Here is a 14,338-nt window from a genome sequence, read left to right on the forward strand (position 1 = left end):
TTGAGCACTGTAACATGTGCACTCAACCAGGTGCACCACCACCCAGCCCCTAAATAAAGCATTTTAAAACAAAAGCTCCCATTGTATCGTTAAGATTAATTGGCATACTTTATACTGCACATATTTAAATCGTACGACTTTACTATATACCTTTTTAAGTGATACACTTTATATTAAGTTTAAAAAAATGTTTTGAGGGGGGGTAGGTGGTAGTGCACCGGGTTAAGCACACATGGCACAAAGCACAAGGACCAGCAGCCCCTTGTTCCCCACTTGCAGGGGTTGGCCTCACAGTGGTGAAACAGGTTTGTGGGTATCTATCTTTCTCTTCCTCTCTTTGTCTCCCCCTCTTTTGTTGATTTCTCTCCATCCTATCCAACAATATCAGCAATAATAATGAGGGCAACAAAAATGGAAAAAATGGCCTCCAGGATCAGAGGATTCATAGGGCAGGCACTGAGCCCCAACGATAACCCTGGAATCAAAAAGAAAAAAAAATGTTTTTAAATTTTCACTAGGGTTATGGCTGGGGCTTGTGTCTCCATAAGAAATCCATTGCCGGGAGTTGGGTGGTAGCGCAGCAGGTTAAGCACACATGGTGCAAAGCACAATGGCTGGCATAAGATTACAGGTTCGAGCCCCCGGCTCCCCACATGCAGGGGGGCCTCTTCACAGGTGGTGAAGCAGGTCTGCAGGTGTCTATCTTTCTCTCCCCTTCTCTGTCTTCCCCTTCTCTCGCCATTTCTCTCTGTCCTATCCAACAAGGACAACATCAATAACAACTACAATAATAACTACAACAAAAAAAAACCAACCAGGGCAACAAAAGGGAATAAATAAATAAAAAGATTTTTTAAAAAAAATCCATTTCCCTTGCCAGGCTAGCGTGGGGGTGCCTCTTCCCGGGCACATACTCTCTGGGTTGGAGAGAACACGACGGGAGCCAGCCTGGGCTGCTACTCACTCAGTGATGCGAGGGAGATGACTCAGGAACCAAACACATGGCAACAAGGCAGTGCGATATCTTTATTAATCAGAGAGCCACAGCTTTTAAAAGGCAGACCCAGAAGTGGGAAGTCGAAAACGGAAATGGCTAGGAAAGGGGCAAGAAAGGCAAAAGGGAGCTGGGAAGGTAGAAACTTCCTTAGCAACTGTTGTGAGGGTTTTAACAGGTAAGATTAATATTACCCTGCAGGCAGGGAGGGTCTTGAGGGTAGAAAGAAGATAGATCAAAGAAATGGAATGGATGGGGATCTTTCAGGCAAAACAGTGATTATGTAGATAGGCCATAGTATCAGGAATGCAGGGGGAGCTGGCTAAGTGCTTAATGCACAATTTCCCGACATCTCCCCCTTTCTTTTTATCTAATGGCCATAGTATCAGGAATGCGGGGTGCTTTGTGAGGCAGGGAGTCTGATAAGACAGGGCAAACCTTTGGGGTTACTCCTGTCCCTCCTTCTCAACCTCTCAGTAGAGAGATAGACTGACAGGATAGACGCACTCCTCAGGTTAAACCCTGCCAAGCTCAATCACATCCTCACAATTTCCTGACAGCCCTGGTGATCATTTTATTTATTTATTTTCCTTTCTCTCTTTATTTCTTTTTTTTAAAGATTTTATTTTTATTTATGAGAAAGATAGGAGGAGAGAGAGAGAAACCCAGACATCACTGTGGCACATGTGCTGCCAAGGATCGAACTCGTGACCTCACGCTTGAGAGTCCAGAGTTTTATCACTGCACCACCTCCCAGACCACAGGAGGGGAATACAGAGAGGGGGAGAGAAAGATAGACACCTGTAGACCTGCTTCACCACCTGTGAAGCTACTCTCCTGTAGGTGGGGAGCTGGGGGCTTAAACCGGAATCCTTATGCCGGTCCTTGCACTTCATGCTACATGCACTTAACCCACTGTGCTACTGCCCAACTCCCTTATTTTTCTTTTGTAATGATAAAGACAGATAAATTGAGAGGGAAATGAGAGATAGAGGAGAGAGACTTCAAAAGTACTGTCTTGGGAGTTGGACAGTAGCACAGCGGGTTAAGTGCATGTGGCTTAAAGCACAAGGACTGGCATAAGAAGTGGGGAATGGAGGCATAAACATGTATGCTTAAACCATTGAGCCATTACCAAGTACCCAAATTTTTTTTTAAGTTAGATAGTTTTATAACTTTTCATGTACACCAATGAAATCATCTCTTGTTGGTTTGGTGATAATTACATACATTACCACAAAAGTTCCCTTATGTCCTCATGAAATCTCCACCCTCCCTACCCCCATCCTGGTCTCTTGTCAACTACTGGTTCACATTCTATAGCTACAGATTAGCCATTCTCTTAAATTGCTTTATAAAGACAATTTTACAGTCTACATATATACACACATTTTTGTCTGTCATCTTTTAGTTTGCCTAATGATTTCATAATTTTTTCACTGCCAGAGAAATAGCAATGTTAGTAGAAAGGACTTGGTTATTATCAGCCCTGCGTTCAGTCCTTCGAACCTCCAGTAGCAGTGCTCTAGACAAGCTCTCTCTCTCTCTCTCTCTCAGGTTTGTTCTTTTTTGGTTTTTTTTTTTTTAAAAAAGCTTTCTTTCTTTTAGTACCTTTATTTATTTATTTGACAGAGACAGGCAGAAATGAAGAGGGAGGGGTTGATGAGTGAGACAGAAAGACACCTGCAACCCTGTTTCACCACTCATGAAGCTTTCCCCTTGCAGGCGGGGACCAGGGTCTGGAACCCAGGGCCTTGCACATTGTAACATGTGTACTCAACTAAGTGAGCTACCACCCAGCCCCAGTTCTTTTTTAGCAACATTCCCTCAAGGGACTGGGCAGTTATACAACTGGTAAAGTACACAGACTAACATGCACTGGGACCTAGGTTCAAGCCCCTGATTTCTACCCCCCATAGAGAGGAAGCTTCATAAGTGATGGAGTAGTGCTGCAGATGTCTCACTTTCTCTTACCTTTTCTGTCCCCTTCTCTTTCCCTATTTCTGTCACTGTCAAAATAAAGGTAAAAGTATCCCTCATATGGATATATAAGGCCTGCCTAGTCACAAGCCTTCTAGGACCTGCTTAGTCCCAGAGACCACAGGACAGCTTGTCCTCACACACCCAACCTGTCTTCACCCTCTGCTTTTTTTGTCTTAATTTACTTATTCATTTATGAGAGGAGGAAAGAGAGGACCAAAATACCACTCTGGCATATGCAGTGCCAGGGATTGAACTGGGGGCATCAAGTTTGAGTCCAATACTTTATCCACTATGACACATACCAGACCACCATTTTTCCTCTTTTTTTTTTTTTTTTTGTCATCATTGGGACTTTACCACTCCAGGTTAACTTTTTCAGACAGAAACAGAGAGAGGACAGGGGTAAATAGCATGTAGTTATGCAAAGAGAGTCTCATTCCTGAAGCTCCAACATCTCAGGTTCAATCCCCCACACCACCATAAACCCGAGCAGTGCTCTGATAATAAATAAATAAATAAATAAATAAATAAATAAATAAATAAAACAGAGACAGAGAGAAAGACACCACAGCACCAAAATTTCATTCAGCTTGGTGGGTGCTGTGCTCAAACCTGGGTTATGAGCATGACAAAGTAAGCATACCATTTAAGTGAGCTGTCATGCCAGGCCCATCCTTCTACTTTTAACCTGTTTGTGTCTTTATAATCTTTTCGACAGTACACACAGGTGAAACTTTCTTTTTTCATGCAGTCTGACAAAATACGACTTTTAATTGAAGTTTTTAAACAGTTATTGATATGGTTATGTTTTGGTTTTTTATATATATAGTTATGTTTAAGTCTGTCATCTTGCTATTTTCATTTTCTTTGTCCCATTTATTCATCTCTTCCTTCCCTTTTTCCCTCTGTTTTCTTTCAGATTTATTTATTATCATTCCATTTTATCTCATTGCTGACTAATTGCCTGTAACCTTTGTTATTAAGTGATTTTTTTTAACATGAGTTGAAATAGCTCTTTTATTTATGACCATCTGGTTTCATGTGCCATTTTACCACTGAATGTACAACATAAAAGCCCAACTTCCATTTATCCCCCCTTGAGGCCTTTGTGCTCCTGTTGTCATATATTTTGCTTATACTAGTGTAAATCCCATATTATGTTGCTATTTGCTTTTTTTCAGTACTGCTCACATTCGCCAGATAAAGGAAATAACCTAAATGTCCAGCAACTAATTCACAATGTGATAAATCTGGACAATAGACTATTACTAAGTAATAAAAGGGAATTAAGTACTGACAGAAAGTATAACATGAAAGGACCTCGAAAATCTATGTTAAGTGAAAGAAACTAGCTACAAAAGGTCATAGATTGCATAATTCCGTTTTTAAAACTATCCTATCCAGTACTGGAAAAGTCCATAGAGATAGGAAGGACAGTGGTGATTTCCAGGAGCTGGTATGGGGGGGGGGCGTAGAGAATGACTACTTAATGGGTACTAGGTTTCATTCTGTGTGATAAAATTATTCTGTAGGTATAAAGTGGTGGTGCTTGTCCTATACTGTAAATTACCAAAAAGCCATTTAAGTGTATGATTTTAAATCGTTAAAATAATGAATATTAGGGAATCGGGCAGTGGCACAGCAGGTTAAGCGCACGTGGCGCCAGGCGCAAGAACCAGCATAAGGATCTGGGTTCCAGCCTCTGGTTCCCCACCTGCAGGGGAATCGCTTCATAAACGGTGAAGCAGGTCTGCAGGTGTCTGTCTTTCTCTTCCCCTCCTCTCTGCATTTCTCTCTGTCCTATCCAACAATGACAACATCAATAACTACAACAATAAAAAAGGAATAAATAAATATATTTTTTAAAATAATTAATATTAGTGCAAAAAGGAAAAACAGCACATTGAACTCAAGTGCAACCTTGTAGTTTTTTGGGCCAAGAAATATCTTTTAATCATGACTTGTTAAGAATATTCAGAAAGGGGTTGGGGCAGTAGCTCAGAGGATTAAGCACACATGGCACGAAGCTCAAGGACCACCATAAGGATCCCAGTTCGAGTCCTGGCTCCACACCTGCGGATTCTCACTTCACAAGCAGTGAAGCAGGCCTGCAGGTGTCTATCCTTCTCTCCCTTCTCTGTCTTCCCCTCCTCTCTCCATTTCTCTCTGATCTATCCAACAACAATGACAGCAGCTACAACAATAACAACAACAATGATAAATAAGAGCAACAGAACAGAAAAAATAGCCTGCAGAATCAGTGGATTCATAGTGTATGCACTAAGCCCCAGCAATAACCCTGGAGGCAAAAAAAAAAAAAAAAAGTAGTCATAAATATAAAAACAAACAACAGGACCTAGGGAGGAGGCTCAGAGGGTAGAGTTTGAAACATGCACAGGTGAGGGAGCCCTGGGTTTAATCTCTGACACCCATGTGGAGTTCTGGCTCTCTCACAACTTTAATAAATAAAATAGAAATAAATAAATAAGTATACAACCACAAAAGAGATGAAATAACAACGTTTTGCAATATGCAGAAGTGGAAAGAATCCATTAGCAGCAGATCTACTCTGTCACTTTTCTTAAAAGAAGCACGTCATTAGGCTGGATGGTGACACACCCGGTTGAATGCATGTTATCATGTCCAAGGAGTGGAGTTTGATCCCCTGTTCCCCACCTGCAAGGGAGATGATGCTTCATGAGCTGTGAAGCAGATTTACAGATGTCATTCTATCCCCCCCTCCTCTCAATTTCTCTCTGTCCTATCGAATAAAACAGAAAGGGGGGTGGAGAAAGAAAAACATGGCCACTGGGAGTGGTGAAGTCACAGTGCTGGCACCAAGCCCCAGTGATAACCCCAAAGGCAATAAAAAAATAACAGTAAACACAAAGAGTGAGAACCAGCTGCAAAATAAGCCGCTTGGATAGTGTTGGATAAGGTGGTGGCATACCTGGTTGAGTGCACATGTTAGTTACAACGTGAAAGGTCCTGGGTTCAAGCCCCTGGTCCCCACCTACAGGGAGGAAGGTTTGCAAGTGGTGAAGCAGGTCTGCAGGTGTCTCTTTGTCTCTCTCCCTCTCTATCTCCCCCCTTCCCTCTAGATTTCTAGCTATATCTATCCAATAAATAAATAAAGATGATAGTGTATCTATTTTGCACAACCCAGGTTCCAGCTTGGCTCCCACTACCATTGAGGAAGCTGCTGTGCTTGGGGCATGTTCCATATCTGTCTGTCTATCTTTTTTAAAAATATTTTTTATTATTTATTTTCCCTTTTGTTGTCCTTGTTTTTTATTGTTGTAGTTACTGTTGTTGTAGTTATTGATGTCGTTGTTGTTGGGTAGGACAGAGAGAAATGGAGAGGAGGGGAAGACAGAGAGGGGGAGAGAAAGACACCTGCAGACCTGCTTCACCACCTGTGAAGCGACTCCCCTGCAGGTGGGGAGCTGGGGCTCGAACCAGGATCCTTACATGGGTCCTTGTGCTTTGCGCCACCTGTGCTTAACCCGCTGCACTACTGCCCGACTCCCTCTATCTGTCTGTCTGTCTGTCTATCTATATGAAAGTCAACCTGGAGCAGTAAAGCCCTGGCAATGAACAGCAACAGTGGCAGCCAAACTGTTGGACTTTGTGGGAACTATGATAATTATAGAGCAGGGCCGCAGAACTTTGGTGGAGGGTGTGGTGACTTACATATACCATGTGTGGGTATGAAATCATACCCCAAAAGACTGGCAGTGATTATGATTAGTGAAGTAAGGGAGTGTGTCGGGCTAGCTTCACTGACGGGAGACAGACGACCAGGGACTCATGGCTGAGCTGTACGCAGTATCTCTTTATTCATGCTGGAACGCAGCACAATCCATGCCAAGCTAAGCTAGACTAAAACTAAAACTAAACTAAAAACGAACAATGCTGTCCTTATATATACTTTCCAAGTAGGGTGTGAACAGGATGTGATGTAGAGAAGGTGGAGTGAAAAGTGACTGGTGAAAATCAGGGTGTGACAAGGAGAGGGGGCGGAGCAGGCGAGAATTCTACCACTGAACCACCAATGCCCTGGAGGGAGGGTGGTGCTTTATGTAAATGTAAAAGTGATTTATGTAAATAGACCTCATCTTTGAGTGGGATCAAACCAATCCCACACAGGCATACCGGTGCTAGTATTAGAGACAGAAGCCGGGGGGAGCTGGCATACTACCCAACAGGAGTGAAGGTCATGGGATGATTTCACTCATAAGTGGAAATATAGAGAATTAAAAGTGGGACCAGGCAGTGGTGCACCTGTTAAGAGCACACATTATAGTGTGCAAGGACCCAGGTTCAAGCCCCTGGTTCCCACTTCCAGGGAGAAAGCTTCACAAGTGGTGAAGCAGGGGTGCAGATGTCTTGTCTCTTTTCCTCTCTGCCTTCTCCTCCCATTTCAATTTCTGTCTCTAATAATAAAGAAAAATATTTTTTTTAATATGAACTTGAAACCATATATATATGTAAGTCAACCCATATCTATAACCTTGGGAGAACTATGGTAGTTACCCTTAGGGAGGTGGGGGGGGGGGCGCCACACAGAACTTTGATGATGGTAGTGGTATATGAAATTATACACAACCCATATTATCTTCTAGTATTGTAAATCATCCATCAAAATAGATAATTAAATAAAAAGTAATACTCCAAAATTTCATTGCTGAGGAAGTATATGCACACTAAACTATGAATTATGAAACTGTTCCAGAATGGGGGGGTGCTATAGGAAACGTTCAGAAACATCTAGAAGCATAGCATGGATGTGAAAGCTTTAGAACTTCAGAAAGGAAACAGGAAGGGTATCTAATATATACTCAGACAAGGAAAAATAATGCGGCAAAAGAAGTTTCTTCATGAAGGAGTTTTTGTTAACACTTGCCAACATGTTCTAGTAAATACCAGTGATTTGGGGGTATGTTTTCTACATCATAGTAAAAGTGAGTGTTAAGTTAAACAAAACATACCCCTCTGTTCTTTGAGTTTTCTGACCCTTACAGCTGCTGGAAGTGTTCATCCAACACTCCCCATGATCCTAGTTTCTTGGAAGGAGTCGATAGCACACACAACTCCTGTAACTCTACCTCAGCACAGTAATGAGAGAAACTCACATGCCCTAAAAAACGAATTCTTTCTAAGCTTCAAGGTTACTTTTTCCTATCATCCATCCCTCTAAGACAACACTGATGTGGAGTCCACCACCCCTGTCTCCCATCGTAGCTACCACTAAGGAATAAGAGACAGTGATGAAAATCACTCTATGTTTTGGTGCTTTGTTATCACTTTAAGTTTTCTTTTAATTTTAAGCACACGTTCTTTTTAGACTTAAGGCAGTGATTTTTATCATATATTACACAACGTGGTTTCTGTGCTTTTCTTCTAATGTAAACTTTGTTTCAGTGCCAGATCACTTTATAATCTTTTTGAAGACATTTTAAATGGCAATTAAATTCAATCTGTGAAGGATTAACTATACTCAGAACTCAATTGAAATCACGACTTTAAGGAGCTAGAGCCAAATTTGTTCATGTGGGAGCTTGGCCACCACTAGTTGTAAAACGTGTATCATCATCATGGAGAAGTTGAAAAAACAGGGCTACAGATGTCTCTCTGTCTCTTTCCCTCCCTGTCTCCCCCTTCCTCTTGATTTCTGGCTGTCTCTATCAAATAAGTAAAGATAATTTTAAAAATTTTTTGGGAGTCAGGCGATAGCACAGCGGGTTAAGCGTATGTGGTGCAAAGTGCAAGGACTGGCGGAAGGATCCCAGTTCGAGCCCCCTGCTCCCCATCTGCAGGAGGTCATTTCATAGGCGGTGAAGCAGGTCTGCAGGTGTCTATCTTTCTCTCCCCCTCTGTCTTCCTCTCCTCTCTCCATTTCTCTCTGTCCTATCCAACAACAACGATATCAATAACAACAATAACTACAATGATAAAACAACAAGGGCAACAAAAGGGAATAAATAAATAAAATAAAAATTAAAATAAAAGAAGGAAAAATACAAACAGAATTTGGACTGGGGTTGGTGTACTGCACCAAACCAAAAGACTCTGGGATTGGGGGAAGGGTTCAGGTCCTGGAACATGATGACAGAGGAGGACCTAAGGGGGGTTGAATTGTTATGTGGAAAACTGAAAGTGGTCTGGGAGGTGATACAGTGGATAAAGCATTGGTTTCTTAAATATGAGGTCCCAAGTTCAATCCCCAGCAGTACATGTACCAGAGTGATGCCTGGTTCTTTCTGTCTCTTTCCTCCTATCTTTCTCATAATTAAATAAATAACTGAGAAATATTACATATGTACAAACTACTGTACCTTACTAATGACTGTAAACCATTAATAAAGAAAAAAAAAGAAAAACTTAAGCAAGCTAGAAATTTCAGCTAAGAGAACCAAAGGATAACAGAAAAATAAGTGCTGAAAATTAGAAAAGGAAAAAAATTTTTTAAAAAAAGAAAAGAAAATTAGAAAAGGGAGAAAAAGATGATATCATAGACCAAATAAAATTTTTGTTCTGTATGAAAACAGAGTATAGTATCAGCTGTAATCACCACCACCATGAGATAATACTGTAGTTGCATAATAAAATTATCAGTAGAATTATTGCTATTTATTGAAAACACTATGGAGTTTTAAATTTTGCTTTAGAGAGGAAGGAAAGAAACCAAGAGCAAATATGAGTTTAGAGAGAGAAAGATAGCAATGGCTGGGGAAATATCATAGCAGTGAAGCAAAGTACTTTTCATGCATGAGGCTTTGGGGTCCCAGATTCAATACCTGGCACTACCATTAGTCAGAGCTGAACAGTGCTCTGGTTAACAGAAAGAGATAGTGGTGATAAAGGTAATGTGTATAGTATTTAATCACATTTCATTATATTCTTTTACCCTTTGTGATATGAAACCATTGGTTTTTAAGTTAGGCCGATTGGCTTATATGATCTTAAATTTATTAATCAGAGTGATGTCTGATTCTTTCTCTCTGTCTTTCTCATAAATAAATAACAGAAATATCACATATGTACAAACTACTGTATTTTACTACTGATGGTAAGCCATTAGTCCCCCCAATAAAGAAAAAAAAAAAAGCCTTAACTACAATTCCATATAAACATTTATCTCAAGAATTAGAGGTAATCCAGTCTAACTGGAATATATAGACATTTCAATAAACAGTTTCGCTTTATATTCCCTTTGTATTTCTACAGCAAGGAATAGTGTTAATAAAATAGTTTATTAATAAAACTTGGGACTTATTTATTTACTTATTTTTGCCTCCAGGGTTATCACTGGGACTTGGTGCCTGCACTATGAAGACACTGCTCCTATGGCCATTTTTTCCATTTTAATGGATAGGACAGAGAGAAATTGAGAAGGGAGGGGAAGATAGAAAGGTAGGCACCTGCAGACCTATTTCACCACTTGTGAAATGACCCAGCACACACACACCCCGCCTGCAGGTGGTGAGCGAGAGGGATCCCCAACCTGGATCTCCAACCAGATCCTTATGTGGGTCCTTGCACTTTGTACTATGTAAGCTTAACCTGATGCACCACCACCTGGCCCCCTCTTGGCATTTTTTAAAAATAAACATAATTCCAGAATTTGAGTAAGTAATGCAATGAACTATTCAAATGAATTTAAACACAGTGTAGTAAGATTTTTAAAAGACAATTTAAGGAAATTATTTTTTTCTTTTTCCCTTTCTTTTTTAGCTTATGGTGATCCTAGGGATTGAACCTGGAAGTTCTAGCCTCAGGCATGAAAGGCTCTTTGCATAACCACTGTGCTGCCTCCCCACCCCTTAAAAAGTCAGTGAAGAGTACATGATAGTACCACTGCAGTCCTACAGAGTAATGGATTACTTTTCTCAAATGAAAAAGTATTATTTAATTACATACAATTATTAATCATTTTATAAGTATGGGGAAAACTGTGTATTTTTAAAACTAATGAAAACTTTAAACTAATATAATAAAAATTGTTGTATTTAAAAGAACATTAATTGCTGATAAAATTCAACAAATTTATTGGAACAATATATATAAAAGTGAGGCAACAATATGTAAAAGATTTAATAGCAAATGATAAGTCAATTCTAAATTTTGAGTAAATATTATGGAAATAAAATTTGTGAATATATATAAATAATAATAATGGTTAGCAACTCAGGTCTTAATCAGTATAGGAATGCTTGATGAAAACTATGAACTGGGTAGATATCCAACCCATTGTCTTCTTATCTCTTCCAATTTTCTGCTCTTTTCAACATAATATTGCTTCCTTTTCTCTAGCTAAAAGGCAGTGACAAATGTTGGTTAAGCCCATGCTTCTGGAGCTGGATTTACTGGGTTAAATTTTCATTTCAAGGGGACAGGTGGTCTCATAACTGGTTGAGCACACAAATTACAGTGTTCAGACCAAAGTTCAAATCCCTCCCCCCACCACCATCCTTACTTGCAGTGCTGTAAGCATCTCTCCCTCTGCCCCTCCCCTCCCCCTCTCAGTGTCTCTGTCTATATCCAAAATAAAGAAATGATTTTTTTAAAATCTCATTTCAGGTAATTACTAGCTGTGTAAATGTAGTTTAGCTGCCTGTCCTTTCTGTGCCTCACACCCTTATTTGTGAATTATTCACTGAGTTCTAAATAAAATAGATTTCACAGAAACATTTCCCAAGCAAATTTAGTTTATATGGAAGATTCTGTTTTATAACATTTTGCAGGGTACAAGCAGGAAAGTAAAGCAGAAGGGAAAATCAACTTCTAAAACTGACAATGTGAAAATGATAAATACTGTGTGATTTCCACTGTATAATCTGGGAAAAGTGAAATTATGACATCATTAAAGATCAAGGGTGGTTATGGGAAGGGATAACAGAGGTTTATAACACAGAGAAGCTGTTCTGTAATAGGCAATAAAAGTGGATTCATGGCAGTATACATTTGTAAATCCCATGGAATATACAGCACCAAAATTGAATTCAAATGTAAACTATGGACTTAGACTGATAATATGCCAGTGTAGGTTCATCAATTATATGGTCATGCTGGGGAATTTTTGAGGGTGGGGAATACTAGCTATACTTTCAGTTTTGCTGTGAACCTAAAACAGTCCAGAAAGAGAGAGAGGACAAAGAAAGAGAATAAAATGAGAAACACAGAGAAGAGCTAGGGGAAGAGGAAAGGGGAGAAGGGAGGGAAATGTCATTGGATTATTTTCTGTGAAGGTAATTGTAACCACCTTTTGTCACTTGTGTAATTTGGCACTCTTTGAAACTAGCCATGTCAGTATCAGAAAAATACTGCCTGGAAAGAATCCTTGTCTCTCTCCCCCCCCCCCCATCTCCCCACCCCATCTTCCTCTCTTCTCTCAATTTCTCTCTGTCCTATCCAACAAAAAATGGGGGGGGGGGGGGAATAGCCTCCAGGAGCAGTGGATTCCTAGTGCAGGTACCCAGTCCCAGCAATAACCCTGGAGGAAAAAAAAAAATCTCTTGGCATAGGTAACATGACTTACTTTTTTTCTCCCCCCCTTTTGTAATGTTGGAGAATTTGGGAGAGACCATTTCCTCTGTGAATCTTTCATGAGATGCTCCATCCCTTGTGAATTAGTGTTCTCATACAGCTTGTGGATGTATATGATCTAATGTACCTGGTTATGAGGAGTCATTAAGTTGGCAGTGCATGAGAAAGTTACATAGAGAATTCTAAGTGACTTGTAAAATAACGAGTATTCATATCTGACACTATTACGAACAGTATCAGAAATTATCTTTATCATGTCTAAATTTCTACTGTTATTCTGTCTCCTTTTTATTGAGGCTCCAGTGTGAAATTATGGAAATTAACATTTTTATTTTTAATAGCAATGAAAATACATATATCGACGATATGAATAACTCATTTGTTACATGGACAGAAGTGTTCATTTTCGTTGTAATAATAGCATTGTATCTAACCTTGCCAAATTTTTTCTTAATTTTTTATTAGTGATTTAATATTGACTTACAGGGTTGTAAAGTTATAGGGATATAATTCCATACAGTTCCTACCACCAGTAACCTTGCCAATTATTTAAACCAAGAAGTCTTCATTATGGCTTATTCAGAAAAAAAAAAAAAAATTCAGTTAAATGAGTCCAGGACAATATATTAGTTTGTTCTTTAAGCTGTACTTCTGTAGATTCATGTACATGACCATATATATATATATATATATATATATATATATATATATATATATATTTACATATGTGTGCACCAAATACCAAACATCATTGAAGCAGGGAATGACAAATATTTGTTTATAAATTATATCATACTTACACATCAAAGAAAGAAGATAATTGTTTAAATTTTTTACCTAGCTGTACCTTGATAATCTGTAAAAAGCTATTTATATGTTATTATAAATCACACTGAAAATCCTGTCAATTTTGTTAAACAGTTGAACCAAATTGAACTGAAGTCATTATGGTTAGCTTTGATGGATGAATTTTAAACATTTGAATTCAAAAATTCCATTATGTGACTCTAATCTCCTGTTATTCCAGCTCTCCCAGTCCTTCCAGCTTTACCAGCTCTTTCATCCCCAGTCAATCTGTGCTTTATCTGTACTCATTACAAGTCCCAGACTCATAAACTTCATATTTTCTTGTGCCTGTTCAGTCACCTCCTATCTCCACTGTTCTTCCTACCCAGTCTTGGGGGCCTTAGGAGCTAAATGTAGTATCAGCATATCACATCACAAGTAATCTAAATTGCTTCGTTGCCAAATGTATCTATCAGATTCTTCTTCACAATCCTTTCTTTTAGCATAAAGTATCATACAATCTTATAGTTACTTTGTGAATATTTAGTGACAGGAACTAGAGAAAAATCTTTGGTTTTGTGGTATTGAAGCGCTGAAAAATTCTAAGGGAAATCTGTTAATTTTGCTGCTTTGATTCAAAGCATTGTAAATTTGTGTTGTTGAACATTGATCTCATTTCTATTGATCTCATTTCTATTGCCTATTTTTATTTTTCTATGCCTTTGTCTTATTTCCTAGAGTCTTCGTTGCAGGTCACTTCTTCTCCCTCAAACCATCACTGTTTCTTTTTGTTACTAAAGTCATGTCATCTAGATTGATTGTCCTTGAATCTCTTTCACCTAAATGTCTTCACTTACCTTTCCCCACAATACCTCCTTTAAAAAGTGTATGTGGGGGTCGGGCAGTAGCGCAGCATGTTAAACACAGGCGGTGCAAAGCACAAGGATGGGCATAGGGGTCCTGGTTTGAGCCCCTGGTTTGAGCCCCCAGCTCCCCACCTGCAGGGGAGTCGCTTCATGGGCGATG

At 39.4% G+C, this 14,338-nt stretch overlaps 1 protein-coding gene across 5 annotated transcripts in view; it reads left to right on the forward strand.

Moving 5' to 3' along the window:
• PIBF1 (progesterone immunomodulatory binding factor 1) overlaps positions 1-14,338 on the forward strand; it is a 215,576-nt gene that overhangs the window by 140,346 nt on the left and 60,892 nt on the right. Inside the window, exon 15 of one of the 5 annotated variants that reach the window (XM_060191514.1) lies at positions 10,715-10,993. The exons of the other annotated variants lie outside the window; for them this stretch is intronic. Within the exon in view, the coding sequence (XP_060047497.1) occupies positions 10,715-10,780 (66 nt within the window). The 3' untranslated portion in view covers positions 10,781-10,993. Of the gene's footprint in view, positions 1-10,714; positions 10,994-14,338 lie in introns of those variants that run through there. 5 annotated transcript variants of the gene reach the window in all.

This window comes from Erinaceus europaeus, chromosome 5 (genome assembly GCF_950295315.1).
Source record: "Erinaceus europaeus chromosome 5, mEriEur2.1, whole genome shotgun sequence".
Classification (NCBI taxonomy): Eukaryota; Metazoa; Chordata; class Mammalia; order Eulipotyphla; family Erinaceidae; genus Erinaceus; species Erinaceus europaeus.